This window comes from Capsella rubella, unplaced genomic scaffold (assembly GCF_000375325.1).
Source record: "Capsella rubella cultivar Monte Gargano unplaced genomic scaffold, Caprub1_0 scaffold_6, whole genome shotgun sequence".
In the NCBI taxonomy this organism is placed as follows: Eukaryota; Viridiplantae; Streptophyta; class Magnoliopsida; order Brassicales; family Brassicaceae; genus Capsella; species Capsella rubella.
The window spans coordinates 3,969,246-3,995,049 of record NW_006238918.1 but is presented as its reverse complement, the minus strand read 5'-3'; the positions used below and the strand labels follow the sequence as shown (position 1 = coordinate 3,995,049).

The 25,804-nt window shown below is 38.9% G+C and overlaps 6 protein-coding genes across 6 annotated transcripts; 3 read left to right on the top strand and 3 right to left on the bottom strand.

The window, feature by feature from the left end:
* Positions 1 to 151: 151 nt before the first annotated feature.
* On the bottom strand, positions 152 to 7,718 carry LOC17883193 (DDT domain-containing protein PTM). Its single transcript, XM_006286822.2, has 9 exons — positions 6,125 to 7,718; positions 5,409 to 6,017; positions 3,901 to 4,966; positions 3,180 to 3,468; positions 2,952 to 3,076; positions 2,250 to 2,713; positions 2,055 to 2,083; positions 846 to 1,481; positions 152 to 749 (listed from the first exon to the last, which is right to left on the bottom strand). The coding sequence occupies exons 1-9, from the start codon at positions 7,600 to 7,602 to the stop codon at positions 610 to 612; spliced, it is 4,836 nt and encodes a 1,611-aa protein (XP_006286884.1). The 5' UTR covers positions 7,603 to 7,718; the 3' UTR covers positions 152 to 609.
* A 730-nt stretch (positions 7,719 to 8,448) lies between these two features.
* Positions 8,449 to 9,730, top strand: LOC17884446 (mitochondrial fission 1 protein B). Its single transcript, XM_006288730.2, has 5 exons — positions 8,449 to 8,661; positions 8,859 to 8,997; positions 9,099 to 9,220; positions 9,309 to 9,372; positions 9,465 to 9,730. The coding sequence occupies exons 1-5, from the start codon at positions 8,554 to 8,556 to the stop codon at positions 9,539 to 9,541; spliced, it is 510 nt and encodes a 169-aa protein (XP_006288792.1). The 5' UTR covers positions 8,449 to 8,553; the 3' UTR covers positions 9,542 to 9,730.
* A 60-nt stretch (positions 9,731 to 9,790) lies between these two features.
* On the bottom strand, positions 9,791 to 11,639 carry LOC17881210 (annexin D8). The gene is made up of 6 exons (XM_006289125.2): positions 11,242 to 11,639; positions 11,000 to 11,145; positions 10,697 to 10,915; positions 10,405 to 10,617; positions 10,113 to 10,202; positions 9,791 to 10,022 (listed from the first exon to the last, which is right to left on the bottom strand). Exons 1-6 carry the CDS (start codon positions 11,312 to 11,314, stop codon positions 9,816 to 9,818), a joined length of 948 nt encoding a protein of 315 aa, XP_006289187.1. The 5' UTR covers positions 11,315 to 11,639; the 3' UTR covers positions 9,791 to 9,815.
* Positions 11,640 to 11,844: 205 nt separating this feature from the next.
* On the top strand, positions 11,845 to 17,916 carry LOC17881796 (exocyst complex component SEC10b). The gene is made up of 25 exons (XM_023780239.1): positions 11,845 to 11,956; positions 12,230 to 12,313; positions 12,404 to 12,646; positions 12,725 to 12,799; positions 12,908 to 13,009; positions 13,080 to 13,130; positions 13,213 to 13,318; positions 13,442 to 13,555; positions 13,640 to 13,731; positions 13,943 to 14,111; positions 14,198 to 14,274; positions 14,359 to 14,457; positions 14,544 to 14,634; positions 14,729 to 14,814; positions 14,900 to 15,073; positions 15,265 to 15,318; positions 15,387 to 15,515; positions 15,609 to 15,701; positions 15,849 to 15,995; positions 16,119 to 16,216; positions 16,425 to 16,509; positions 16,868 to 16,926; positions 17,213 to 17,311; positions 17,404 to 17,487; positions 17,575 to 17,916. Exons 2-25 carry the CDS (start codon positions 12,230 to 12,232, stop codon positions 17,651 to 17,653), a joined length of 2,490 nt encoding a protein of 829 aa, XP_023636007.1. The 5' UTR covers positions 11,845 to 11,956; the 3' UTR covers positions 17,654 to 17,916.
* A 439-nt stretch (positions 17,917 to 18,355) lies between these two features.
* Positions 18,356 to 20,163, top strand: LOC17881144 (protein PATRONUS 2). The gene is made up of 5 exons (XM_023781915.1): positions 18,356 to 18,520; positions 18,612 to 18,695; positions 19,206 to 19,475; positions 19,587 to 19,630; positions 19,811 to 20,163. Exons 2-5 carry the CDS (start codon positions 18,626 to 18,628, stop codon positions 20,012 to 20,014), a joined length of 588 nt encoding a protein of 195 aa, XP_023637683.1. The 5' UTR covers positions 18,356 to 18,520; positions 18,612 to 18,625; the 3' UTR covers positions 20,015 to 20,163.
* Positions 20,100 to 25,694, bottom strand: LOC17881372 (PH, RCC1 and FYVE domains-containing protein 1). The gene is made up of 9 exons (XM_006286886.2): positions 25,153 to 25,694; positions 24,512 to 24,598; positions 24,223 to 24,312; positions 23,945 to 24,025; positions 23,645 to 23,839; positions 21,452 to 23,569; positions 20,984 to 21,130; positions 20,575 to 20,897; positions 20,100 to 20,476 (listed from the first exon to the last, which is right to left on the bottom strand). The coding sequence occupies exons 1-9, from the start codon at positions 25,219 to 25,221 to the stop codon at positions 20,359 to 20,361; spliced, it is 3,228 nt and encodes a 1,075-aa protein (XP_006286948.1). The 5' UTR covers positions 25,222 to 25,694; the 3' UTR covers positions 20,100 to 20,358.
* Between the last annotated feature and the right edge of the window lie 110 nt (positions 25,695 to 25,804).

The window sequence follows — 25,804 nt, the reverse complement described above, 5'->3', positions numbered from 1 at the left end:
GAATAAAGTCAAGCGAAGTTGAGAACTTTCATAGTTGCCTATTGATCTCAGGGACATTACCTAGACACAGAAATTGGTCTATATGGTATATTAACTAAGAGAAAAACCAGAATGCAGAGCATATGCATCCACCATTGTAAATAATGAGAGCTAAGGTATTTGGCCTTTGTGATGAATTTAGATAAGGGTGCACATCCCTTAGTTAACAACACCACAACCAATGGATTTTGATAGAAAATGGAATTCTACATATTCTTTACATACCATCACTTGTTTCCCGACTCCCTCAGATATTGAAATGCAAAATTAAATCAGGTTAAATAAATCAACTCTGGTTCTTAAATCCCCCTTTGTTCACTCTAAGTCTAAGTCAACCACTTCACTTTAGTACCTACTCATCCAAGTTACCAGTCCCAACAAGCCAAACTAACTTCATGCTTCCACCAAAATGTACCCTCCTCTGTTTCTACTTCTCCTTGATCCTCTCTACTCATACTCTTCACCCATAATTGTATAGACATCTCGCAATTTACACCTTCACCTGACTGATTCTTCTAGTTGAACCCCACAGCCTAAGAATCTTATATCAACCTTAACCAAATTCACAGCTTAGGATTCAACAGGGGATGTAGTAGATCTCATATGTGGACAGATGGGAGAAGAATGTTTGCGACAGAGATGGCACCGGAATCCAATCACCATACTTAAATTATTCTCGTTAAGCCCATAAGCATCTCCGTGGTACCATTCTACATACATTACAAAAACAAAAACAAAAAAGCTAAGCAACGAAAAGAAACCAACTCTTGCAATATGAACCAAAAGTAGATAAGAAAATGGATTACCTCCACAGGTTTCGCATGCAATGAAAGTTGATTCAGATTCAGATTCAATCAAGCCACATAAGTGACACTTAGGTTGATGATGATTAGAGTCAGAGTTCTCCAAGGGAATATGATATCTATCTCTCTGGAACTTATGGACCCGTTCATCACCAGCCTTTCTGGACAACAGGAGTCCATTCAACCAATAGCTCAAGCACCTTTCTGTTCTCTCCTTTCTGATGGAGAGCTCTTGTTTTACTTTCTTCGGTCTCCCTCTGCCTCTTTTGGTTTCAAGTTTTCGTTTCTTACTCCCTCCAGGAACTTTACTTTCATCCTGCAGCCGAATAACATGCTTTGATTGCCTGCCAGAACGTCGCAATGGTTTGCTTGCAACAACCTTTTTATGATTCTTTAACCTTATGGCAATTCTCTCTGCCATTGAGGTCTTAGTCTTTTTTAGCCGAGGTGATTTGCGAGCAGGTATGACCTTTTTACGCTTTTGTGTCTGAACTCCAACTTTTTTTCGGAAACTCCCTGGGGGGCGCCCTCTTTTTCGTACAATGGGTTGCTCTTTTGCTACCATTTCACTTTTGCATGGAAGACAGACGTACATGCCCTCCTTCTCTGCTCTCCTGATATGCTTTTTGTGAAATACTCCTGAAATTTTATCAAATATAAAATCAATAAGAACTAGTATCTATGGACGATCATGTTAGGGAGTCTCCTCTTGGGTGGGAATGAGTCTAACTAGTGCTTACAATTCTAAGGGCACCCACACTCTCAAGTTACCCTTTGGAGTAAATTTGCATTGTCTAAACTCTAAAGGGGATCACGTGTATTAGTAAACTGTATCAGGTTACATGTAATTATATCTTGTCATTTTGTGCATAAAAACTGCAAAATACTTATTTAATTGTTTTCAATTCAAGAAAATGATACGAAATATCCATATTATTGTTTTCCCAGGTTGATGTTTCAATCATTATGAAATTTTTAATAGATTTCTAAAATTTCAATCACTGAACCGGTGACATAAGCTATCCTAGACCGAATTTTCTTCCAGGTTGGATCAGGCAGGTCAGGTTTTAAGATGATTAGTTCCTTTAACCTATGTCTTGTGGGAGTTTGGTTTATGTTATTGTGGGCTATGGTTCTTATCAGATCACCTACACAAGCATAGGTTTTGCAGTAAATAAATCTTTAACAAAAATAACAAGAAAAGGAACTCACTTTTGCAGATGTGGCAGCTTGCAACTTCACTGTCATCAAAGAAAAGCAGATAAAAAACAGTTAAAAAAGATCTGTACTCAACAAACAAAAAGTAAAGGACGATATGTTCTGTAGGCCATGTTACTAGGTTCCAAGCAGAGCAAACTGACATAAAGGTCACTCAAGATAGGATGTGATAGACTGATATGTACATACCTCAAAGGCACATCTTTCTTACATTGCTCACACAAAGAGGAATCAGATCTTTCTGCCCTTTCAAATAGGTATGAAAATCCTTTTCGCTCTGAAGACCTTTTCCGTACTTTGTCTATCTTAGAGTGTCTGAAAGAGCCTCCTGGCTTGCTAGTTTTTCGTACAGCTTTTTTCTCTTCAAATCCTTTCACAAGATGTAAAGGCACATGTGATTCATTCAGCCAGAACTTTTTTCTTCCACTCGAGGATTCTTCAACCATGCAACCATTCTTCGACACAACATCTGGAATATTTCTCCTCTTACCAAAGTCAAGGAGATATTTTACATTTTCTTCCTCTGTGCACTTCCTACGGACAATTGCTTTTTTGAATAGCCTGGCAGATTTTCTGGAATCTTTGTCCAATGTAGGAAGAAGATGACTATTTTCAATATCATCCCACTTTATGTAAGATTGGAGTGTCCTCACCTGTAATCACTAAATTGTTAGCTGAAGAAGAATCCAAGTAACAGTAAATCATATGGATGAATGACAAACTCAAAACATTAATAGATTTGACACCAATATTATTCATGCGTAGATGAAATTGGAAACAGAAATTCGTATCAGGAAGTGTATTACCCATATACCCTCAGAAACTGTGACATTGGTATTTTTCATACCAGCGAGAAAAGGATTACATTCATTTTGACCAAGTTTGTATTACCTGCAAACCAAGCTGCTCTGAAGTTGTAGATGACTCAACAGCTGCTTCCCACGCAACACGTCGGCTTCTCTTCGCGGACTCTGAATTTTCAGGATAAAATATTCCTGGAATGGTCATACTTCCACCTGCATAAAGTAAAGTGCATGGAGAATGAAAACAACTAAATGGAAGTCACAGGAACAGAATCTTTGTTAAAGATGGTAGAAGAACAAAAGAGAAAATGTATACCTTGTCTAGCAGCCTTCGAGATTAACAAGCGAGGCAAAACCTTCCAGTTGAATAACCGCCGTGAAAGTTGCCCACCTCTCCACCAACACATGGTCAATCCACCATTTTTCTTCGCAGTAGGGTTAACACCAGACTCCAACAATGTCCCCCTTCTTTTACCAATAGCAGTCTTTGACCATGATCGTGTTGAAGCAATAAGAATATGTATTGCTGAGCCCATTACTACGCCAGCATCGACATGGTTTAGCCACTCAAGTGAAAGTACACGATGATGCAAGTTGGCCTCTAACTGTGCAAAGGGTAATTAACAAAATCATTTATTAGGAAACAAAAACTGATGCACCCCTAGCTTAGCACTAATGCATTACACAAAACATCAGGTGCTCAAGAGTTCATACTCTAAAGCTTTTGAAGATAGTTAAGTCATAAGAAAGTGGAGAAGTAACAAAACATTCAACATTCCAGGCCAAGATAAAATAAAGGTAAACAGAGATTGATTATTGCAAGCTTATCAAGTAGGGAGAATACGAGGCAAAACAAAAGTTCTACACAGCAGAGGAACATAATGAAGAAATTAGAATATGAAAGCTTCACATGGGCAAGTTAGTGTGGTTGTTAGGATATTTGCGCTTTTGCCAATACAATGGTTCAACTTAGAAACAGTCCTATATGCCAATGCAAAATGAGGTTGTGGGAGGAAGAAACTTCTGAAAAAACTTACTTCTACCAATAAATATTTCAAGCTTGAGATATTTGATGCCTTCAGAATGTGTTCACGCCAAATGCTGGAGTGCCGTGGATTCAACCATGGACCAACCAAAAGTCCTTGCAATCGACTTTCCATGGAAAGAATCTGGCATATGATGGCCAAAAGATGTCTGTTCTTCTCAATGGATTGAATGTTAGCTACTTCACTTTCCGAAAGACCCCGTAAATCCCCGAGACTCAAATTGAACAAACAATTTGTCTCACTACCCGCAACCTCAGAAGAATTTTTGCAGGAATGACACCATCCACATGTTTCTTTCCACGCATCTAGGTAAAGGCTTTGGATGTTTCGCCATTGAAATTTTGTGGTTTTCATCAATATAGTCTTCACCTGGGTAGAAGCTATTTCTTCATCAGATTTCATATCATTTGTACGGATTGGTGACTTACGTGTCATCTCTTCATAAACTGATGTAGTCATCTGAGCAAAAATGTAATGGTTTCTGTAGCCAGTTTCACACTGCACAATCGGTTTAATTCCTTTCCGTGTATTTATTCTAGCCAAATTATGGGACGACAAATGGATATTCATATCTGGCTCTTTCATGTTATCCAAAATGCTTGATGATGCTGGCTCCTGCAGTCTCTGGACATCCGAACCATTTTGTACAGTTTCAGCAGATCCTTCAGAACTCATATTAAGATTTTCTAGCCCAGTAGCTGAATCTGAAATCTTCCGACGAGTCCTATGACCATGATTATGTGAAAATCCATTGATGGGTGTTTTTTCCAGTTTTTTTTTAACACCAGATGTTGTCTGTTTTTCTGAAGCTTGTAGAGGAGCCTTAAACCCATCAATAGAAGAAATCATTCCTTTGGCTGACTTATCCAAGCATAAAGACATTTGCGAGTTCCCACTGCTGATTGTCCTTATTGGCCCTGCAGGGATATCCCAGTATTTTTTAATTGCACTTATTACGCCACTATAGAGACTACTGCATGACTTTAGCTGCTCCAACACAAGGTTCACATCATTCACATGATAGTAGTTCAATGACCCCGTATCATCTGTATCTATCCTGCAAAATCGTAGTAGACGGCATCAACCAACCTATGAAGATGTATAACATATAAAATAAGTTTCTAGAAGTAGATAATAAAAACATTCCACATCTGCATACATTAAAGGATACTAAGGGATCAAATTCACATTTAAATAACGAACAAGAAAAAGGAAGAACCCATACTTTTTACAGTGTTATTATGTTATCTGGACATTCTAGGTAATCCTAAGACCTTCACCTATGGGGTAATGTTTTAAAACCAAAAACCAACATGTGTCTACAATGCTCGTCAGAATTCATCCCAAAATTGTGACAAAAAAATATTTTGTCTAATATTGATAAAATATTTACGTATATTTACCATAAAAACAATTATAGTGGTGAATCAACAATATCGATCCCACTGAGATAATGAATTACCCTTCCTTAAATAAGAGAACCAAAGTAAGAAACTTACACCAATAAGTAGCCACAACTGCTGTAGTATTTTCGGCCATGCGGATCAGTCTCTATAAACTCTGCTCCTCGGATTTGCTTTTCCGGCTTCAATCCTGGTACATGCCGATCAAATGCACATTCAGGACAGTACCAGTCACCCTCAGGCAAAAGGTGACTCGCAAGACCGACACACTTAGAGTGATAGGCAGCAGGACAACCATCACAGCACAGTAAGCTCCCATCCATTTTACAAAAACAGCAGTCATCACTGTTCCGGTCAAATGAGGTATCAATGACCCCATTATTTAAAGATAGATCATCTTCCATCATAGCTCGCTTTCTGCGTCGCATTTCTGTGTTTGTCTTCCTATCAAGTTCCATTTCAAACTCCACTGCAAAAGATCTTTTATTAAGCTCTGACTTCACAACCTCAGCATCTGTCATATCATCGCACAAACGACCCAGTATCTCAATTTTCAGATTCACGGGTTGTTTGAAATACTCATTTCTGAAAAAGTTCAACCGAGTAAGATCCAATCCAGGGTTGTCTTTAGTGCCAGAAAATAGTAGGTATTCGACCACAAAAAGGGGATAAGTAACCACATCCAACGTCTCCCAGTCAAGACTCCTGCATTCAACACCACCAACAAAGCATGACTACCAAAACAAGAGAAGCTTCATATCCATAAAACAACAGTAAAACTAGCCTACTAAAGAGAGGAAATAAAAGTATACCTCAAGCAAGCAGAGGCAGAAGGGTCACCTTCAGCAGCGAGTTGTTTCAGATGTTTTCTTAATATTTGCAAGACAGCAACATGGATGCTATCAAATAATAGACTGGGAGACACGCATCTCAATGCTTCCACAAAATCCTTCAACTCGAAGGGACTCAAAAACAGCAAAGTACTGAAGGACCTCAGACAAGAGTAAGCAGTAAAGACATCAAGTATGGGAAGACCGTCTAAATTTAAAAGACGCGAGGATGGAGGTAATTGTGGCTTTAGCGGAAGCACAGATATATCCTCAGTTTTTCTATTAACAATCCAAGTTTTCTCCTCTGTCAGACTACTAACTGAAGGGGAAGGGGATACTTCTTTGGCTAAGCAAGCTGTTACAGTGCTACTGACAGGAGATTGAGCTATCCTTCTACGAGCGCTTCTTCTCAACCGAGGTTGACTGGTGAACTTTGGATTGTCCGCACCTTTTCTTCTTTTCCTCCTACCACTCGTATATTCATCTGAATTTCCCCTATCAGAGAGAGACTCATTAACAGGCTTAGCATCATGCTCAGGCAGATCATGATCCTGCTCAGGCAAATCATGATCCTGCTCAGGCCCGTTAGAACTAGGAGTATTGAGATCTTGCAGTGAAACAATGTTCTGCTTCTGTATCTCCTCCAAAAGCTGAGCGCTAGATACTTCAGCAACATGAACTTCTTTATACTCTCCAGTCTCAAGATTATCCTGAACACCATTTTCGTCCCGCATGTTGACTTCTTGAACGAAGTCATTTCCATTCATTTGAATGCAATCGTCATCATTGATGCTCTCTATATCAACCTCCACGTTTAAATCAAATCCTCCCTCCCTCTTGGGTGCGTTTAAATCAAGGACACCAGCATTGTCCAAATCACAGCTCGCATCCATGTTCAGATCAATATTTCTCCTCCCTTTGTCACTACGATTCTCCTTGTCCTCGTAATCGATATTAACATTAATCAAACCTAGACCATCATTCGAGCTCCAATCCAACCCAGTAGTGAGATCAAACCCAGTATCCGATTCCGGCACCGTCCTATTCAAATCTGTCAGAGAGTCCCATGTCCTACCTAGGGTTTCCACAGGACCACAATTCAAATCAACATTCCCTCTCAAATTGACATCACTAACTCCCGAATTCTCCGTAGCCCCGTCATTTAAATCGACATTTACCTCATTCAAACCAGAGCTATCTCGCTTGGTCTCAATCATCCTGGCGACACGAGACCGTTTCTTCGGCTTCCTACCAACTCTCTTCTTCACTGGAACCGAATTCTCCTGAGATTTACCATCTCCCGTCACGAGAGCAACAACCTCAGCCAATTCGGAAATCTCGGTAACGCCGTTGTCATAAACGATCTCGAAAAATCCAGACGAATCGCGAGATCGAACCGTCCCGGAGCAAAACCCAATCCCTTCGATCTCCTTTTTAACGAATTTTCCCACCAAGTCCATTGCTGCAAACAAAAAAAGCTTGCTCTCGCTTCACGAAACAAGCGAATCAGAGAAAACGCATAGCCAAAGTCAGGTGGAGCGCTGGGTTTTTCACTTTTTTTTTTTTTTTTTTCTAGAAACGCTTGCAACGTGCAAGGGGAGAGAGAGAGAGAGAGAGAGAGAGAGAAAAAAGATATATATTCTCTCTCTCTTCTTATATTTCAGAAAAGTAGAAAGAGAATTCTTCTACTTCTTCTTCTTCTTCGTCTACAGAGAATGAGAGAAACGAAACGAAACGAAACGCCTTAACGAATTCTCTCTCTCTCTTTCACACAGTGATGAGAAGAAAGAAACAAAGACGGGTTGGTCAATGTTAGGAAGAGAAGGCCATCTCTCTCCCTCACTCTCTTCCCCCTTTTTTTTTTTTTTTTTTCTTTTAATGGGTCAATGACTCAATGGTCATGTGTGATATGTTTTCTTTTTCACCTTAGGATAAATGATTGATAAATTTGGCACTCTTAACTAACTACTAATTTCATTACATGTGTGAATTGTGATGATGATTTTTACAGGTAGATTTTATTATTTTCAATTGTTTAAATATTTAAATCTGTCTAATTTTCATAAATATAAAGGTACAAAAATATGGTAAAAATATTATTGTATTTTCAACTGAAACAGTTCAATGTTATTATTAATAGAGATATTTAGGTTAATATGTGTTGTATATTGATTTCAATATAGTCAGATACTTGTACATCCTAAAGTCAAAACCAAAATCATTAGTAATTTAGTAGGGAATGTATGTACGATAATATCCATTAGAAAAGAGTTTAAAACTATAAATTAACGCAAAACTTTGATCACACGGTCAATATCTCGTCAAAGAAAAAATAATTGCACAAGGGGAAAAAGGGTGAGAAGCGTTACGAAAACTGCGGAAACAATATTCTTGGAGCTGCGACAGGAAAAATGGACGCGGCCATAGGGAAGGTTTTCGATTCCGTCTCAGACTTCTTCTCCCGCGCTGCCTCTGCCTCCTCCGATGAGTTCCCCTTGTGCGATACCGACATCATCTCCGTACGCCGCCTCTCTGTTCCTTAGATTTATTACGAATTTTTAATTGTTCGATAGCTATTTTGGATTTTTGTCGCGTTGCTTCATTTTAGGTGGATGAAATAAGTGTTTTCCTTTAATTGCCGTTGCACAATGCGATCTCTGGTGTGACCTGGATTAGATTTTTGACATATCCATACATAACGTGTTTTCATTTTCAGGGGTGTGAGAAAGAACTTGCAGAGGCTCAGAAAGCTCAAGACGAAGGACGTACCAAGGAATGCATCATGCGTCTTTCATGGGCTCTTGTTCATTCAAAGATGCCTGGTGATATTCAGCGTGGCGTAGCAATGCTTGAAGGTAATATTTAGCTTATGTCTACAATATTCTTCCAAAGGTGGGATGATTTGAATCATGTTATTGGTTTGATAGCAGCAAAGTGTTTGGCTTTGTTTTCGCAGCTTCGGTGGTTAATGATTCAAGTGCAATGAAACTCAGGGAGAAGCTATATCTCCTTGCTGTTGGTTACTATCGAAGCGGTGACTATTCAAGAAGCCGGGATTGTATAGAACGGTGTTTGGAGGTTTGATCATCTGATCCATGGATTACTCCACAGTATCTTATTGTTGATGTATTCATCTATGCGTTCTTTTACTTTCTTGTGGTTTTAGGTTGAACCGGAGTCAGGACAGGCTCAGACACTAAAAAAGGCTATAGAGGACCGTATTGTCAAAGGTAATTTACATGGTACTTGTGTCATTCATCTTCCTCGTCCATTTAAGTCTTCATCTGCTTTCTCTTAGCTCTCTTCTGATTTTTGAAAGCAGATGGTGTTATCGGCATTGGAATTGCTATTACTGCTGTAGGGCTTGTTGCTGGTATTGCTGCAGCCTTCGTACGCTGAGGCTGAGGATGAAAGAACCCATACATGTATATGTTTCCCTGATCTTCAGTGAGTTTGTTTAGTTTCTTTGTATCCTTCAAACGATGTCTTTACTAAGGGGAAATTATGTAAATCCTGTTTTTCTATGAAATACTTAAAAAGCTAAACAACATAACTTGATTGAGGAAGCATCAAACATAAACTTTATTATTACTTTAGCCTTGAATATATTTTTATTCCGTACTAGAAATTAGAAGAATGCTACTTTCTTAAGGTTTTAAGTGGAGGATGAACTCTAAATTTCTCCATGTCCTAGCAAGGCTAGAAGAAAACCCTTGTAGTCCCCTGATGTCTCTTTTGCTATGGCTTGATCAAAACTCACATTGTTCCTCTTGAGATACAGCTCAGTGATCTTCTTCAGGTCCTTTTCTGCTCGTGTGACAATCACACGGTTCAGAGCATCTTCATCAGTCCCCACTGTATTGATTGAATTGCGCAAAACCTAGATGCAAAAGAGATAAACAAATGACTACCAGTTAGTTGTATTGGGATAAATTAGAGACCACATCTAAAAATTATTGTTGTATGTTACCTTTGCGTAATACCGGGTAGGGTTTTTGATGCACCTAATGGCTGCACGTAGTGCACTCAGGTACTCATTTGTTTGGTGTTTGAGTAGATCCTGGCCATCAAAGTTTCATTACGGGTATTGAAAAGACATTGTCAATGAAGAAATACAGGTATGATTACTCTATTTCCCCCAAATTGATTCCAAAAGTCTTTTTATTGTTGTCAAAAAAAGTTTCCCATTGATTGCTTTGTCTGAGATCAGTTGTCAATTATAACATCACTTGATGTCCATTTTTTTTTTTTTTTTTGTATACCTTAGTGATGGATTTGCCAAATATATCCTTGTAGCTGTTGAAGATAGCGCTAAGCTGCATGCTGCTCCTTGTACTTAATACCCTGATCGTTTCTTCATGATCAACAGGCTTACCAAGGATTTCATCATGAAGAATCGCAGCCTCTGATTTCGCCAGCATCTCATCAATTTCGTCTCCATCATATTTATAGGCAGACACCATTGCAACCAAGAGCTGTATATATCAAAACCCCCCAAGCGTTGAGATCAGGTCAAAACAAGAAGAAAACATCTGAAATTTTATAATTACTCACTCTCCTGATGTCGCCGATAGTATGGGAGGCCAAGTCTTCCTCAAGAGAACGCTTGTAAAGGCAACGGTAAGCACGTCTAGCAGCTAATAGATCTTCAGGGGATCTCATGCAGGCAATTTCGACAAGTACCTTATAGTCAGGAATAGGCTTTTGAAGAGCCAAATTAGCCAAGAGAGCATCTCTCTCTGGAGGATCCAAGACCCACAAGCAAACAGCTCTCTGCAGGTAACAAATATAATTTCCATGAAAATTACATTTTGTGGATGATTAACAGAGTAGAGCACATGGATATACAATCTAGACCTCAAAATCGCCAGAGAGCTCAGATTTGAGCTGGTGAATGAGATCCTCATGGTATATCTCCTGATAAGCTTGTCTTATGAGTTTCCTCTGGAACAAATTCCGGTGTCCTAGGATCGAGATGATAGCCTTTTCATCTGTTCCCCATCCTAAAACCCAAATAAGAGAAAGAAGATGAATAAAGGAAATAGAAGGAAGCTTGAATCACATAAATTATTTGAAACACTAGTCTATAAGAGTAGAACCTTGACAAGCCTTCTTGATGTTTTCAGCGTCTTCAACAGGGGAGAAATGTGGAGGAGAAACAATGGTGGCCATTCTGCTTAAGATATCTTTGACTCAGATTTATCACTTGTGGATGTTGATTCCATTGCTTTGAGCTCTCTTTATTTATAACAGTTAGTAGTGAGGTCACAATACTTTTGAGACCAAATAAATGTTCAGAAGGCTCATTGATTGTTTACGCTATGTGAATCTGAAACTCTCTCTATTAATACCCCCCGTTTATGTATGACTTTGCCGTTTCATGAGATGAAATTATTGCATCCGAATTCCCAAATGTTTTATTTTTCTTGTCTGTAATGAAGTAAGTGAATCAACGAACCAATAGCTTTGTGATGCATCTACTTTGGAGCCAAATTGTCCAAAAATATTATACTGAAACTCTCAGGCAAATCATCAAATACAAACTTTGGCTCGAGCAAACTAATTTAACAGTTTATCAGAAAACTTAAACCGGCCGCAGTTTAAACCGGGGGAAAAAAAAAGAAGTCGTAAATCATGAAATTAACAGCTCAGCTCATCTGGAGCTCGTAGTCGTAGTTGTAAAAAAAGAAAAAAGGAAAAATCCCCAACTCCGCCATTGTAGACCGTCTCAACTTTTCCGCCTTTCTCTCCCTGCAGTTACCGGATTCCGCCGTCTAGATCTCTTCGTCCACCGCCGGGTTGTTGCTCCATCCGGTACTTTTCCTTTCCCGTCTCAATCTCCGTGCGATTTTTCTCTAAATTTATTGCATTCGCCGGAGAAATCAGTGATTAGTGGTGATTTCTTAACTGAGAAGATATATGCTACTGTAATTTTGATTTTTAAAGTATTATTGAATAATCCGAAATCCTACGCATCTTCCTCATCTTCTCCTATTTATTGAATGTTGCATATATGATCTGTCAGACTTGATTCTACACTTCTTTCAATTTTAATTTTTGGATTTTGTTTTTGTTTTGTTTTATCAGATGACAGAAGGAGTCAGAGCAAGAGGACCCAGATCGTCCTCCGTTAACTCTGTTCCTCTGATTCTTGACATTGAAGACTTTAAGGTAAGGATTTCAGCTTGTGGGTTGCTAATGCTTTTTTTTTTTTTTAATTTTTAAAACATAAGGGACTTTGAGTATTTTGGTCACTCGCAGGGTGATTTTTCATTTGATGCATTATTTGGGAACCTGGTAAACGACCTCTTGCCGTCTTTCCTAGAAGAAGAAGCAGATTCTGGGGATGGCCATGGCAACATTGCTGGAGTTGATGGTTTGGCGAATGGGCATTCGCGTGGGCAATCTGCCCCTTTGTCCTCTGCTCCTTTTTTTCCTGAAGTAGACGGTCTTTTGTCCCTGTTCAAAGATGCTTGCAAGGAGCTAGTTGATCTTCGGAAGCAAGTGAGTGTCTTGGGTCTACATTGATTACAGGCCCTTGTTTTTTCTTTTCTTCGTTCTGATATCTGAGTCTTTCTGAAGGTTGATGGAAGGCTCAACACACTAAAGAAGGAAGTTTCAACCCAAGATGCCAAACACCGGAAGACACTTACTGAGGTTGGCAGACCAACACTTATGCCTTGATTTATTGTTTTGGGCTGCCTGATGAATAACTAACTGACGCCCCGATTTTTTCCTCAAATGGTAATTGAATTCTCTTTCTAGATAGAGAAGGGTGTGGATGGTCTGTTTGAGAGCTTTGCAAGGTTGGACGGGCGTATTTCAAGTGTTGGACAGACCGCTGCTAAAATAGGAGATCATTTGCAGGTAAATAAATCTAGACTATAACAAACTTTTTGGTGAGCTATCCAATATTAACACATGCTTCCTTTCTCAGAGTGCAGATGCTCAGCGGGAAACTGCTAGCCAGACGATAGATCTTATTAAGGTAAGAGAGCGTCTATGTTTGTATGGTGGTCTCATATTTAGTTAGATGAATCCTTAAAGTAAGCCTTGTTCAATAAATGCAGTACCTAATGGAGTTCAACGGCAGCCCAGGGGATCTTATGGAGCTTTCCGCTTTGTTTTCTGATGATAGCCGCGTAGCTGAGGCTGCTTCTATTGCTCAGAAATTACGTATGATTTGTCTCTAGAGTCAGAAGTTTTTAATATACTATTTAATTCGCGCTTGCAGAACAATGAAAGTTTACTGTTAACTTAGGCTGCAATTTATTCCCATGCTCTCTTTGTCAATATCAGGATCCTTTGCTGAGGAAGATATTGGAAGGCAAGGTGCGGGTACAGCTGCAGGAAATGCTACCCCTGGCCGAGGACTGGAGGTTGCCGTTGCTAATCTTCAAGATTACTGTAATGGTAAGCAAATTTGTTTTTACTGTGTTTATTTATGTATATCTACTGAAGAGGACGTCTTTGTGACATTTGAGTGTGATTTTGTAGAATTGGAGAACAGGCTTTTATCTCGTTTTGATGCTGCATCACAGCGGAGAGATTTATCCACCATGTCAGAATGTGCTAAGATTTTGTCACAGGTGAATACTTTATTCTGCAGCATGGGCCTTTACAATTCCGCGTCGGAAAACCTGTTCTTTTTATCTTATATATTGAGCGAAGGCCTTTCTTACTATCTTGTAGTTATATAATTGTTAATTCTACATAAGGCTATCACATAAGGAATGGATGTGTAGGGCTCCTCTTCTCTATGCTTCTCGTTGCTCAGTTTTATTTCTTCTTCATTTTCAGTTTAACAGGGGTACGAGTGCTATGCAACATTATGTGGCTACAAGGCCAATGTTTATTGATGTGGAAGTCATGAATTCAGACATTAGGTTGGTTCTTGGTGACCATGGTTCTCAGCCTAGTCCTAGCAATGTTGCCCGTGGACTTTCTGCTTTATACAAGGAAATTACAGGTCTGACGAATTTTCATTGATCTGAATGCAATACTTGAAACATACTTCTATGCAGATTCTTATTTTTTGTTACTTCGCATGTGTAGACACGGTACGCAAAGAAGCAGCAACCATTACAGCTGTTTTCCCGGCTCCAAATGAAGTTATGGCAATCTTAGTTCAGGTAATTGGCCCCGATAATTTGGACATTGTAGTGTTAACCTGGCAGATGGATAAGCTATACCAACTCTTCTTGTATATTACGCAGAGAGTTCTGGAGCAGCGTGTCACAGGTATTCTCGACAAAATTTTGGCGAAGCCCTCTCTTATGAGTCCACCACCTGTGCAAGAAGGCGGACTATTGCTAGTGTGTAGATACCTCCTTTTTTCTTTTTTGTCTATCTTCGTAGTAGAATTGGTTTAAGAAAGTTAACTCCTGGTTTTTGTCTTTAGTACCTTAGAATGTTAGCAGTTGCATATGAGAGGACACAAGAACTTGCTAAAGACCTCCGAGCTGTTGGATGTGGTGACCTGGATGTTGAAGGTCATTTTCTCTCATGTGTTTCTGGGTTATAGAAGTTTTGTTTTGTCATGCAAACTTTCCTCGGTGCTGACAACTCTTTATTTTGACTGTGCAGATTTGACAGAGTCCTTATTTTCCTCGCACAAGGATGAATACCCTGAGCATGAGCAGGCCTCCTTAAAACAACTATATCAAGCAAAGGTTTAATATGAATAATTAAATTTCTGATTGAGTTGTTATTTTGTGTGTTATTGTAAAGTGCTTAGATATGGGTTTTTCTCTACAGATGGAAGAATTACGTGCTGAAAGTCAGCAAGTCTCAGAGTCATCTGGGACAATAGGACGCTCTAGAGGGGCCTCAATATCATCTTCTCAACAGCAGATATCAGTCACCGTTGTGACAGAGTTTGTTCGATGGAATGAAGAAGCAATAACCAGATGCACACTGTTTTCATCTCAGGTTACTGAAATCTCTTTATGAGATTTTTTTTCCAAAATAAGTTAGTTGCTTTGAATTTCGGGAAGAGATGTAGGAATAGGATATTGACAAAGAAATAATCTAACATATTTAGTTTTGCCAAAATATTTGGCATAAGTAAACTGTAATATTGGGAATTGTATATCTGATCATATAATTATTTCTATGTGCAGCCAGCCACACTTGCTACCAATGTTAAAGCCATATTTACTTGCCAGCTAGACCAGGTATGCGGTTCATAAGATTCTAGAACCATTCATATTAATTTTGCTGATGCAATGATGAGTTCTTCCAGGTGAGTGTATACATAACTGAGGGACTTGAACGGGCAAGGGATGGCCTGTCTGAAGCTGCAGCATTGAGGGAGAGATTTGTTTTGGGCACAAGCGTTAGCAGAAGAGTGGCTGCTGCAGCTGCTTCTGCTGTAATTCCTTCTCTTTTCTCTTTCCTTCTATTTAAAGTGCATTATTTCAACTGTTAGGTGGAGTTATTTATAATTTCTTTGATTATTTCTCAGGCAGAAGCTGCTGCTGCTGCTGGTGAAAGTAGCTTTAAATCCTTCATGGTTGCTGTGCAGCGTTGTGGTAGCAGTGTTGCTATAGTTCAGCAGGCATGTTGGGTGGCTTTTATGGTTATCAGTTTTTTACATATGAGAAGGCGTCTGCTACTCAACCATTGAGAACAGTTTGACCCAGTCTTCTACTATGGAAATGCTATCTTCTGACGACTATTCTAATAATATAATTTTCTCTTTCAGTATTTTGCAAATTCTATATCTCGGCTTCTCCTACCAGTGGATGGTGCACATGCTGCTTCGTGTGAAGAAATGTCAACTGCTTTGTCCAAAGCAGAGGCAGCTGCTTATAAAGGACTTCAGCAGTGCATTGAAACTGTGATGGCTGAGGTTAGTTGCTTTTTTGTGTAATCTACAGACATATCCATGAGATTCAACGCTGAACAGGTTTAGGAGTTATGCTTATTATTCTCTTTCGACTCATTTTAAGGACTCCGATATTGCCTTTTTCAGGTTGATAGGCTACTTTCATCTGAGCAGAAGTCTACCGATTATAAATCACCTGATGATGGAATTGCACCTGACCACCGCCCAACAAATGCCTGCATAAGGTTGGTCTAGCTGAGACTACCTTCGGCTAATTGGTCTAACGGGTCACCTTTTTATTTTCTTTTTTGATAAGCCAGAAGTGTTTATTTTAATGCACTTAGTAGGTTTCTATTGATCATGTCTCTACACCGCTCTTCTTTAAACCATTTTTTCTTGTTTTTTTTCTAAATAACTTGTTACTTTCATTTCTAATCGCACTCTCTTGTTTAGGGTTGTGGCTTATCTTTCCCGAGTACTTGAGTCAGCCTTCACTGCCTTGGAAGGTCTTAATAAGCAAGCCTTCTTGACTGAACTGGTATGATTTGTATCACCTAAGATTTCATTAAGCCTTTTGGTTACTTGTTACTCTAAATGCTTATTCTCCCTTACCTTTGTTTTTTATTGCTTTGTCCATTGACGGATTAGAGAATATAATAACATTAAGCTATAGTTTCTGTACGATATCTTCGATGTTTCAATATACTGCTAGCTTCTCACCTATGGATGGCAGTTCAACATTATAACAGTTGAACGATCCAATAAAATGCCAACTCAATCTTTTTTTTCACAACTGTTGTGGCTTCCAATTAATAGTTAAAAACGAATTTTATTTTCTGCATCATTCGAATGATGCTATATATCAAGATAGATGAAGATTTCTTTATTATTTTCAGGGAAATAGGTTAGAAAAGCTACTACTAACACACTGGCAGAAGTTCACTTTCAATCCAAGGTATGATTTCAGATCTGTCTTTTTCTATTTTACTTATTAAAGTCACATCTGCAAAAGTAACCATAAAATCAGATTCAGGAACCTAACCTAATAAAGTAGACATAGACTCTCTTGATTTTTCACTCTGATCTGACATAAATGAAATTTTTGACATAGTTACACCTCTTGGGATAAAAAAATTTGTCGGATCACATCAAACTCTTGACCTCATTAATTATCAAACCATTAGGTCTGCGTGAATATAGAGCCTGGTTTTGTTTTTTGATTACTAACACTTGGTTGACAGTGGAGGATTGCGGCTGAAGCGTGACATATCGGAGTATATAGAGTTTGTTAAAAGCTTCAGTGCTCCATCGGTGGATGAGAAATTTGAGCTTCTGGGAATGTAATAACACACTCTTGAGACCTCCTCGTCACCTTACTTCTTCTTCTTATTATTTTTATCGTAATAACTTGTAATCACTTGTGTGAGTGCAGAATCGCGAATGTCTTCATCGTTTCTCCAGATAGTCTGCCGACTTTGTTCGAGGGAAGTCCAAGCATCCGCAAAGACGCACAAAGGTAAGAGAAAGAGATTATATGGATAACTAGATTAAAAAACAATGGAACTGAGAGAGTTGAAAAGGAATGTGAATGAAAAATGTGCAGGTTTATTCAACTGCGGGAGGACTATAAGAGTGCTAAGCTCGCAACGAAACTGAGCTCCTTGTGGCCAAGCTTGAGCTGATCTCAACAGTCGTTTAAAGACACTTGAACCATTCAGTGGCAGATATATGTATATACTTCAAAATCATTCTATGGCCTAAAGTCAGTCAGAGTCTCGTCTCGTCCTTCCGAATCCTTTATTGTTTATTCGTTTCATATTTTGGAACTTTATTTATGTTTTTACGCAATGGGGTGTTTGTTTATCTGTTTTGAGACAAAATACCTTAATTGGGGGGACTAGTCATCCGAAAAGAAGTGTTAACGTGTTTTTTTTTCTATGTTCAACGTTTTTAGATTTTATAAAAAACGCAAATCTCATTTAAGAATGACACAAAGGGCAAACGTATTATCATGTGATCATAATCCATCTACATACTAGTGTATAGTGATTAGTGAAGTTGAAGATATGAGATAATTAGGTACACAAGTCGGCATAAATTGGAAAGTAGGAAACCACTCAAGAAGTATTTGTAACTAACTAAATTTATCAAATTTAATCATCTAAATTATCAAATAAAATAATTAACACTCAACTAAAATTATCCATTCTTATATTAACAAATTTAACATTCAACAAAAATTATCAAATTTAGATTAAAAAAATAGATAAAATCAAGTTATCCAGTAACTAAGATAAAAATTATTAGAATGTCATAAATTTATAATTAAACCGCTCGATTTGTTTGAAAATTTTCGCATACCCTAAAAAAATTCAAATCGCGACAGATGTTTCTCCGCCCAACTCGACCGCTAATACTATATTCCCTTCTCTTCCTCGTTTCTCCATCACTCTCTTCTTCCTGATTTCTTCCTCTTTTTTTTCTGTATTTCTGGGCGAATTTTATTTACCTGTTGATTTGAAGTTCCTCTTTACGCTCAGCGACATCTGGTGAGTGTTAAACTTAAAAAGCGATTTGGTATTGGTTTCATTTCTAACTTAGAATTTACCCAATAAAAAAATTTGGTTGGTTATTTACTAGTGGGTGGATCGATCATGGCGAACACAATTGCTCCCGGGCAGATGATTTTCCAGGACGAGAATGCATTAGCTGCCCGCGGAAAAAGTAAATGTCTCCCCCTACACTACTTTAATCTTTTGGTTTCTTCTTCTTGGACAGTGTGTGTTTTGTGATGACTCGTTTTGTCTCTAAGGTAGGCAAGATCTTTGTGATTACAAAGATATGAAATACTATACTAGTAAGGACCTACCAACTTGCAAATATTTCCTGTCTTTTTTCCTCTTGGACTCATATTGTGAGATCCTAGTTCTTATTATTGCTTATAGATAGAGAGAGATACATTCTGGAATCCGCTCCAGCTTTATATCAAAATCATGTCCAGTAATAATGTGCTTAGGTTCATGTATATGAACTATGTTTAGCTTTGTGTCCATCTTGTGTAAAATGTTATAACTGTCTAAGAGTCACAAGCATGAGAATGTATGTTCAAACGCGGATCTGTGTTTTGCTTATTTTTTATTGAAGATTTCTATTGTTTCTAGATGTTGAGATCCCCTGGGAACCTGTTATGTTTCTGATTCATGTTCCGATGTTTCTTTTGGTTTGACATTGTAGAGGTGGTTGCTGCGGGGAAAGGTAAGAGTTCGCTAGCAGCTCCAAAGAAGTATGGGGCGGGTTTCGGAAGCCGCAAGGCTCTCCATGATATCACAAACAAGTCAAAATTGCAACCTCAAGCTTCTTCCAAGACGAAGAAGAATGTTGAGGGAGTAGACTTTGACGTAGCAAAGGAAGGTTTCTTGCATGACCACAGCAAATGCATTGAAGCACAACAACAAAGCCAGTGGGACAGCTACTTTTCTGAACACATCATCCTTCATGGACATGGTAATATTGTTTGTGAAGAAAGAATCCCTTTTTTTCTCTCCATAATGTTTCCATCTAATGCTTCCTTTGCTTGATTTATTCTCTGAAGCCTATTCTTGTTCTGCTTTTCAGATACCAACATTAAGGAAGGGATTCCTGAATACAATATTAAAGAGGTAAGATTAGCTTTTCCCTTACCTTATCTCCCTATATCTAGATTCGGTTGAATTATAAGAGAATCGTTCTAAGATCATTGGTTAAGGTAGGCCATTAGAGTTTTAGAGTCTAAGATCCTGTTGTAGCCCTGGTCTTGAGCAACTTTTATGACTTTTTTTCGCCTGTTTTTGCTACCTAAGATGGATGATGATTATAGCCAGACTTGGGATGAACTCAAAGAATTACCAATGGAGGAGTTTCGCGATTTGCTGAAATGCTCAACTCAATGGCGCTCACCACCAGACTCGCCTATCCATTACCATTCTTCATTACCTACATCACCTTTGCCATGGCGTTCTGAATCCGTAGAATTCAAGCTCAAGGAAGATGAAGACACCACCTGAGTTCCAGTTTTACTTGGCTTTGATTTTGGTTACAACAATATCAGTAACTTTTTTAGTTTCCAATGTTATGATGTATAAACAAATCTGCTTGAAAACCAATTACTCAGCATTGTTTCTAAGGAGTAAAAACACTGTATGTTTATAGGATTTACAGCATGACACCATAAAGAATTTACAACTTTGTCACAACCAACACCACACAAATCCCAAACTACAATGAAAGAAGCACTTAAAAACATCTAATTTCTCTCTCTATATATATCTGTTGTTATATCCCGAGATTCTGCACTCACCTGACTCGGGGCATAGAAAAAAAATAGAGAACTGGTTGGTGTTAAAGAGTTTCAGTGAGGCAAGTCCTCATTAGCTTTGTCAACCATGCGAACATTGTATTGTTCATAGACTCTTCCTCTGTTATCTGCCCACCACTGTTCTGCTTGTTTCTCACTAAATCTTTTTCGGCTGTCAGAAAACAAAACGGTATTATAAAATTACAGTCTAATCTTCGAACATTACAATTCTGATTGTTTCTTTTTAGGGGAGATAAGAAACTATTGTACCTGAACCGGACGCGTTTGAGATCTCTAGCACCTCCGGCTAAGGCTGTAAGAGTGATATACACTCCAGGTTCATCTTGTTCAACCCATTCCTTCTCGTTCCGTGCTTCATTCGTTGCTTCACCATTCCCAAATACAGGTGTCACGATCCCATTAGAAAACATTGGGGTATTTATGCCATTCAGTTCAGATTCTTGGCCATTTGGTTGGTTTAAGATATTAAAAGGGTCAATGCGACCAGGGCTGGAACCAAACGAATTAAGAGACGGAGGAGACTTCACAGTCCGAGCTGATCCAACAGGTAATCTTTCAGCCATCTCCTTTAACTGCATAGTTACGTTGATCCTTATATTCAGTATAAGAAATAACCACTAACTGCATAACCCATATTTTTATAAAACTTAAAAATTACTTGAGCGGTAAGTGATTTGATCACTTCTTTTGCTGCCTTGCATCTTGTTGTTTCTTCGTTAGCGATTGCCAACGCCTCTTTTAGCTGTTTGGCTGTTCTTTCCAGCTCAACTTCTTGAAGCTGGGCCTTCCTTGTAAGACTTTCAACCTGATATATCATTTACTGGTTAGCAGAAAGGAAAAGTCATAAATAGAAACTGGCTAGCTGAGGCAGTAATTAAATTTGAAAATTTTTTTTAAAAAAATGTTTCTTCAGGAAACCAAGTAAATTGGCGACCAGGCCTTCTGAAACTGTATACCATCATCTAACCAACAAATTAAAACCCGGAATGTAATTCACCATAATCAGGAAACACAGAATGACAGAAACATAATAACACTATTTCACCAACAACATCTTTTTGCAACCATAAATGTGTGAGAGCTTATAGAAATAAGAGAAACAAAAGATGGTAGAGAACAAAGTTACCTGAGATCTTAGCTTAACGACCTCTTGGCTTAGGTTATCATTGGTTCTCTTAGTATCATCCACAACAAATTTAGGTGTAGCTAGTCCAGAAAGAGTGGGAGTTGGTGTAGTTGAACGAGGAGGACTAGGACGTCTCGATATTGGGGAAGTTGCCCGAGACACAATTCGAGAACCAGGAACAGAAGCTGAGAAGAACTTCTTTGATGCTCCAAATACTGGATTAAAAGACTTGGCTATGTTAAGCGCACCTCGTTGAGAGCTTCCACTTGGAATAGGCGAGACACGGCTACTATTGAATTCGTATTTCTTGTTCTTCTTATATCGATTGTCCACTTGTCTCATGGACTCCATCAATGAAAATCTAGCTAACTGTCCATCGGATCTAGAATCGAACTTGTCATCTTTGTCAATGGGATCTGATCCCTGGTTAATGCTTCCTCTTCTACTCAGCGAAGAATGAGACGATGCATCAGTTTCCATGGTCTTTTTCAATTTGTTAAAACACTTGTCACACACTCTATATGGTTTGCTCGGGTTCGGTGCCATACAAGCTTTCAACGACTTTTTATTTGTGCATGAGTGGCAAAACACTAGTCCACAATTATAGCAATTGTGCCTCTTTCTTTTAAAACTGAAGGGCTGACGGCAACCTGAACACATGGACTGGTCCATCCCTGATGCCCATCTGTGAATGCAGACAGCTGCTGTGAAGTTAGCGCCACAGGCAATACTTTTCACCTGTTTATCCTTGAGCGACTCTACCAGTGTCGGGGAATTTCGATCATCTACATCTCCATGACCAAGTCTACCATTAGATCCCTTTCCCCAAGTGTAAACCTCGGTCCTCGAAGTTAAAACTGCAACATGATAAGCACCGCAAGCTATCTCTTCGACAAAACTCTTGTGAAGCTTACCTTCGACACGGCTTGGAGTTTTTCCATCTGCATGTGAATTTCCAAGCTGACCATAGACAGGACTGCCCATAGTATAGACATGGCCTGATGTTGTAAGTGCAACCGTTAGACTGTGCCCACATGCAACTTGACAAAAATTGGGTTCAACCAGAGCAGCAACACAGGTGGGCACAAGTTTTGGTTCTTTATTACCATGACCAAGCCGGCCCTTATCACCGTCACCCCATGTAAAGAGCTTCCCAGAAGAGCAATTACTCGAGCTTGAGCTCCCAACCATGACTTCCACAACTGCTGCTGTGTGCCATACACCACAAGCTGCCCGGACAGTGCGAAGACCTTTCAAAGAGTCTACCTCCCGAGGTGTGAAAACACTTTTTTTATCTCCATGGCCCAAAACACCAAAGGTCCCATCACCAAAAGTAAACAACTGTCCAGCAGAGGTAACCACTGCTGTGTGGTAAGGTCCACAAGCAATAGATGACACATGTATCCCTTCCGACAGAAAATTAACCCTCTTAGGGACCCAGTGACTAACTTCATTTCCATGTCCAAGAATACCAAAATCTCCTTTACCCCAGGTATACAAATCTCCTGATAGAGTGACTGCACAACTATGAAATTCACCACATGCTACAAGCTCAATATTTGTGGTGTTGAGTGAATCAATGAGCTTTGGTTGTTGAATATTGGAATCAACACCGTGGCCAAGCCTGCCTTCAGATTCCTCTCCCCAAGAAAAACTTTCTCCTTGTTTTGTCACAAGGACAGCATGCTGTCCACCACAAGCAATATTTTGGACGTCAAGAACTACTGTAGATTCTAAAGCTTTTGGCAATAAGGAATCCATTTTTATTTCAAATGAACTTCCAACTCTACGGTTTCCACCACCCAAAACACCTTCTCCTATGCCTTCCCCCCAGATGAAAACATCTCCTAATGCATCTCCATCATCATGACCAGAACCGTGGCTCGATGAACTAACAGCACTTGACATACTAACTCTAAAAGCATCCATGCCCATGCCCCTCATATGTCCATGCATGCTATCTGAGCCCCCAGAATGAACAGAAATAGTTGCAGAGTCTGATGGATAAAACCCTTTTGGAGGAACTGCATATAATGCCATGTCCGAAAATGCCTTGTCCAGGCCATTCTTAGGCGGGCTCTCAAATGGACTGTGAATGCGATGATGATTAGAGCCATCCTGAAAGGTAAACGAAAATATATTTAGCTAGCGTTCACATGCACAAAAGTGTAGGCAGAAAACTAATTTTAATACCTTCTGCAAACTGTCATTGCTACTAAATGGAGAGTGTAAAGGAGAGCTTCTTCGGGTATACGTTCTCGGGCTATTAGCTTCAGATGGTGTACCGTCACTTCTTGATTCAGTCCTCCTGTTTCTTTGATGGCAATGCGAGACCAAGGCCTTAAGACCAGTAAACCACACCTCAGCCTCATCTTTATCCTTGCATATCTACCAAATAGATTAATTAACTTCAAATCTCCACAGTAACATTTAAACAACAGGGTAACTATTTAATACAGAAGCCAAAAAAGTAAATAATTTAAAGAATCTCACCACATCCAGAGACCTCTCGCTATATATTAGTGAAAACGACTGATATTCCTTCTCGGGACGAGGATACCTCTGAAAGATAGGCTACAAGAACCAATATTGCTAAAATTATCAAGATGTCAAACTAGATAGGTATAAAACGAATTTGCACCCTTGAACTATGGAAATTGACACATGAAAAGTTACATTAATGAATATTACGGTCCTCATGAATTTGTTCTAAGTATTTCACTGCAAGCTCAAGAGAGAATTAAAACCACATCATCCACAAATGATCTTACAGTGCGTTGTCCAGATATGATCCTAGAAACATGGCTCAGCTTCAGATGTTTCTCCTCATTTCCAGAGAACCATATCAAAACAGTTTCATCCTGAAAGTTAAAGGCCAGTATTTCTTAAACACCAAACAACGAGCTACACATAAACTAAGTTGTAATAGCAAAGGATTGCAAAATAAATACCACCACCCATCAATGAATAAACCAAAGATAACGAACTGGGAACTATTAACGTGCAGCACTGCTAACACTAAAAACGGAGGTTAATAAAATTGAACCAAACATGACTTACATTAGAAAGGCGAAACGGGCAGAACTTAGGCTTCCCTCGTCTCCCGTACTTAAGCAAGTAAGCTCCCTTCTTCAGGGCAATGATCGCCTGGATTCAATCAAATAGCATTCCATAAGCTACGTAGGTGAATCTTTGCAATGGAGTTATCAGCTCAAAATAGTAACATCAGAAGAAATAGTTGACACAAAATATAAGAAGCAGTGCACACACTGAAGTATGAGTCTTGGCAATAAATAAAAAAAGGAAGCTAACAGATTTGTGTCCATGATAATTGCTTTTAATAAAACTCGAAGCTGAATGGTAAGAAATATAAAAATTACTATCCGAATAATGAAAAGATATAATTCCACAAATAATAAGTTTCCATAGCTTAAACCAAGCTCGTCAAAGCTTTAAGTGGAACAGGACTCCATGATTAAGGTGAAATTGGAGTTAAAAATCTAAGCCAGTTCAAAAGGATTCGCCTAGGATACACTCTTTCTCTAACCTAAGAAATCCCAAATGAACAAATTCGCCCGACAGACATATATATATCAAATTCCGAAGAGACTATCCATAAATGATTCAATAGAAGATAAATATGGCTTCAATTTACATGTAACAACATCGACATATGCGGAGAAGAAGAACAATTGGCAAACCTGCTCGATATCTCTCTCCACAGGACCAGCTCTACTAAGATCCGAAGCCATCCTTCCGTTTCTCGACATAAACCAAAAGACAAAAAAAAATCTCAACGAAGCTCCTCAGAATCGAAACCCTCCATCAACCCAAAACCTCGGCGAAATCCACACTTGCTCAAGCTAATACAAATCCCAAAGAAACAATCAAAGGCTATATACATTCACGGAATCAATCAATCAACTATTCGTAACAATGATCGTCGATCTCCAAGCAACTCCAACACATTTACACTTTATCTTTCAGCTCAAAATCGAAAAAAAGTCGATCCGATTAGCAAAAAAGAAGAAGCCGCCGTTGAAAGAAGAGGAATCAGAGAATGCCTGGGCTTGAGGATGATGATGGTGAGCTGACGCGAGAGAAAGTGAGAAAAAGGAAAAAAAAATCGGGAGGCAGAGAATCTAGAGAGACATGGCATATGATCTACTACGCAGTTTTCTAGCGAAGAGGAAAAAAAAAAAAAGATAGAGAGAGAGAGAGACCAAAAGGCGGATTCTACAGACGAGAAAAAAAAAAAAATCAATCTTTCCTTTTTTATTTATTTTATTTTTGCTTTAAACATTACTACATTAGGATCTAATGTTTTTTTATAATCTAGTTTAGCAATACTTT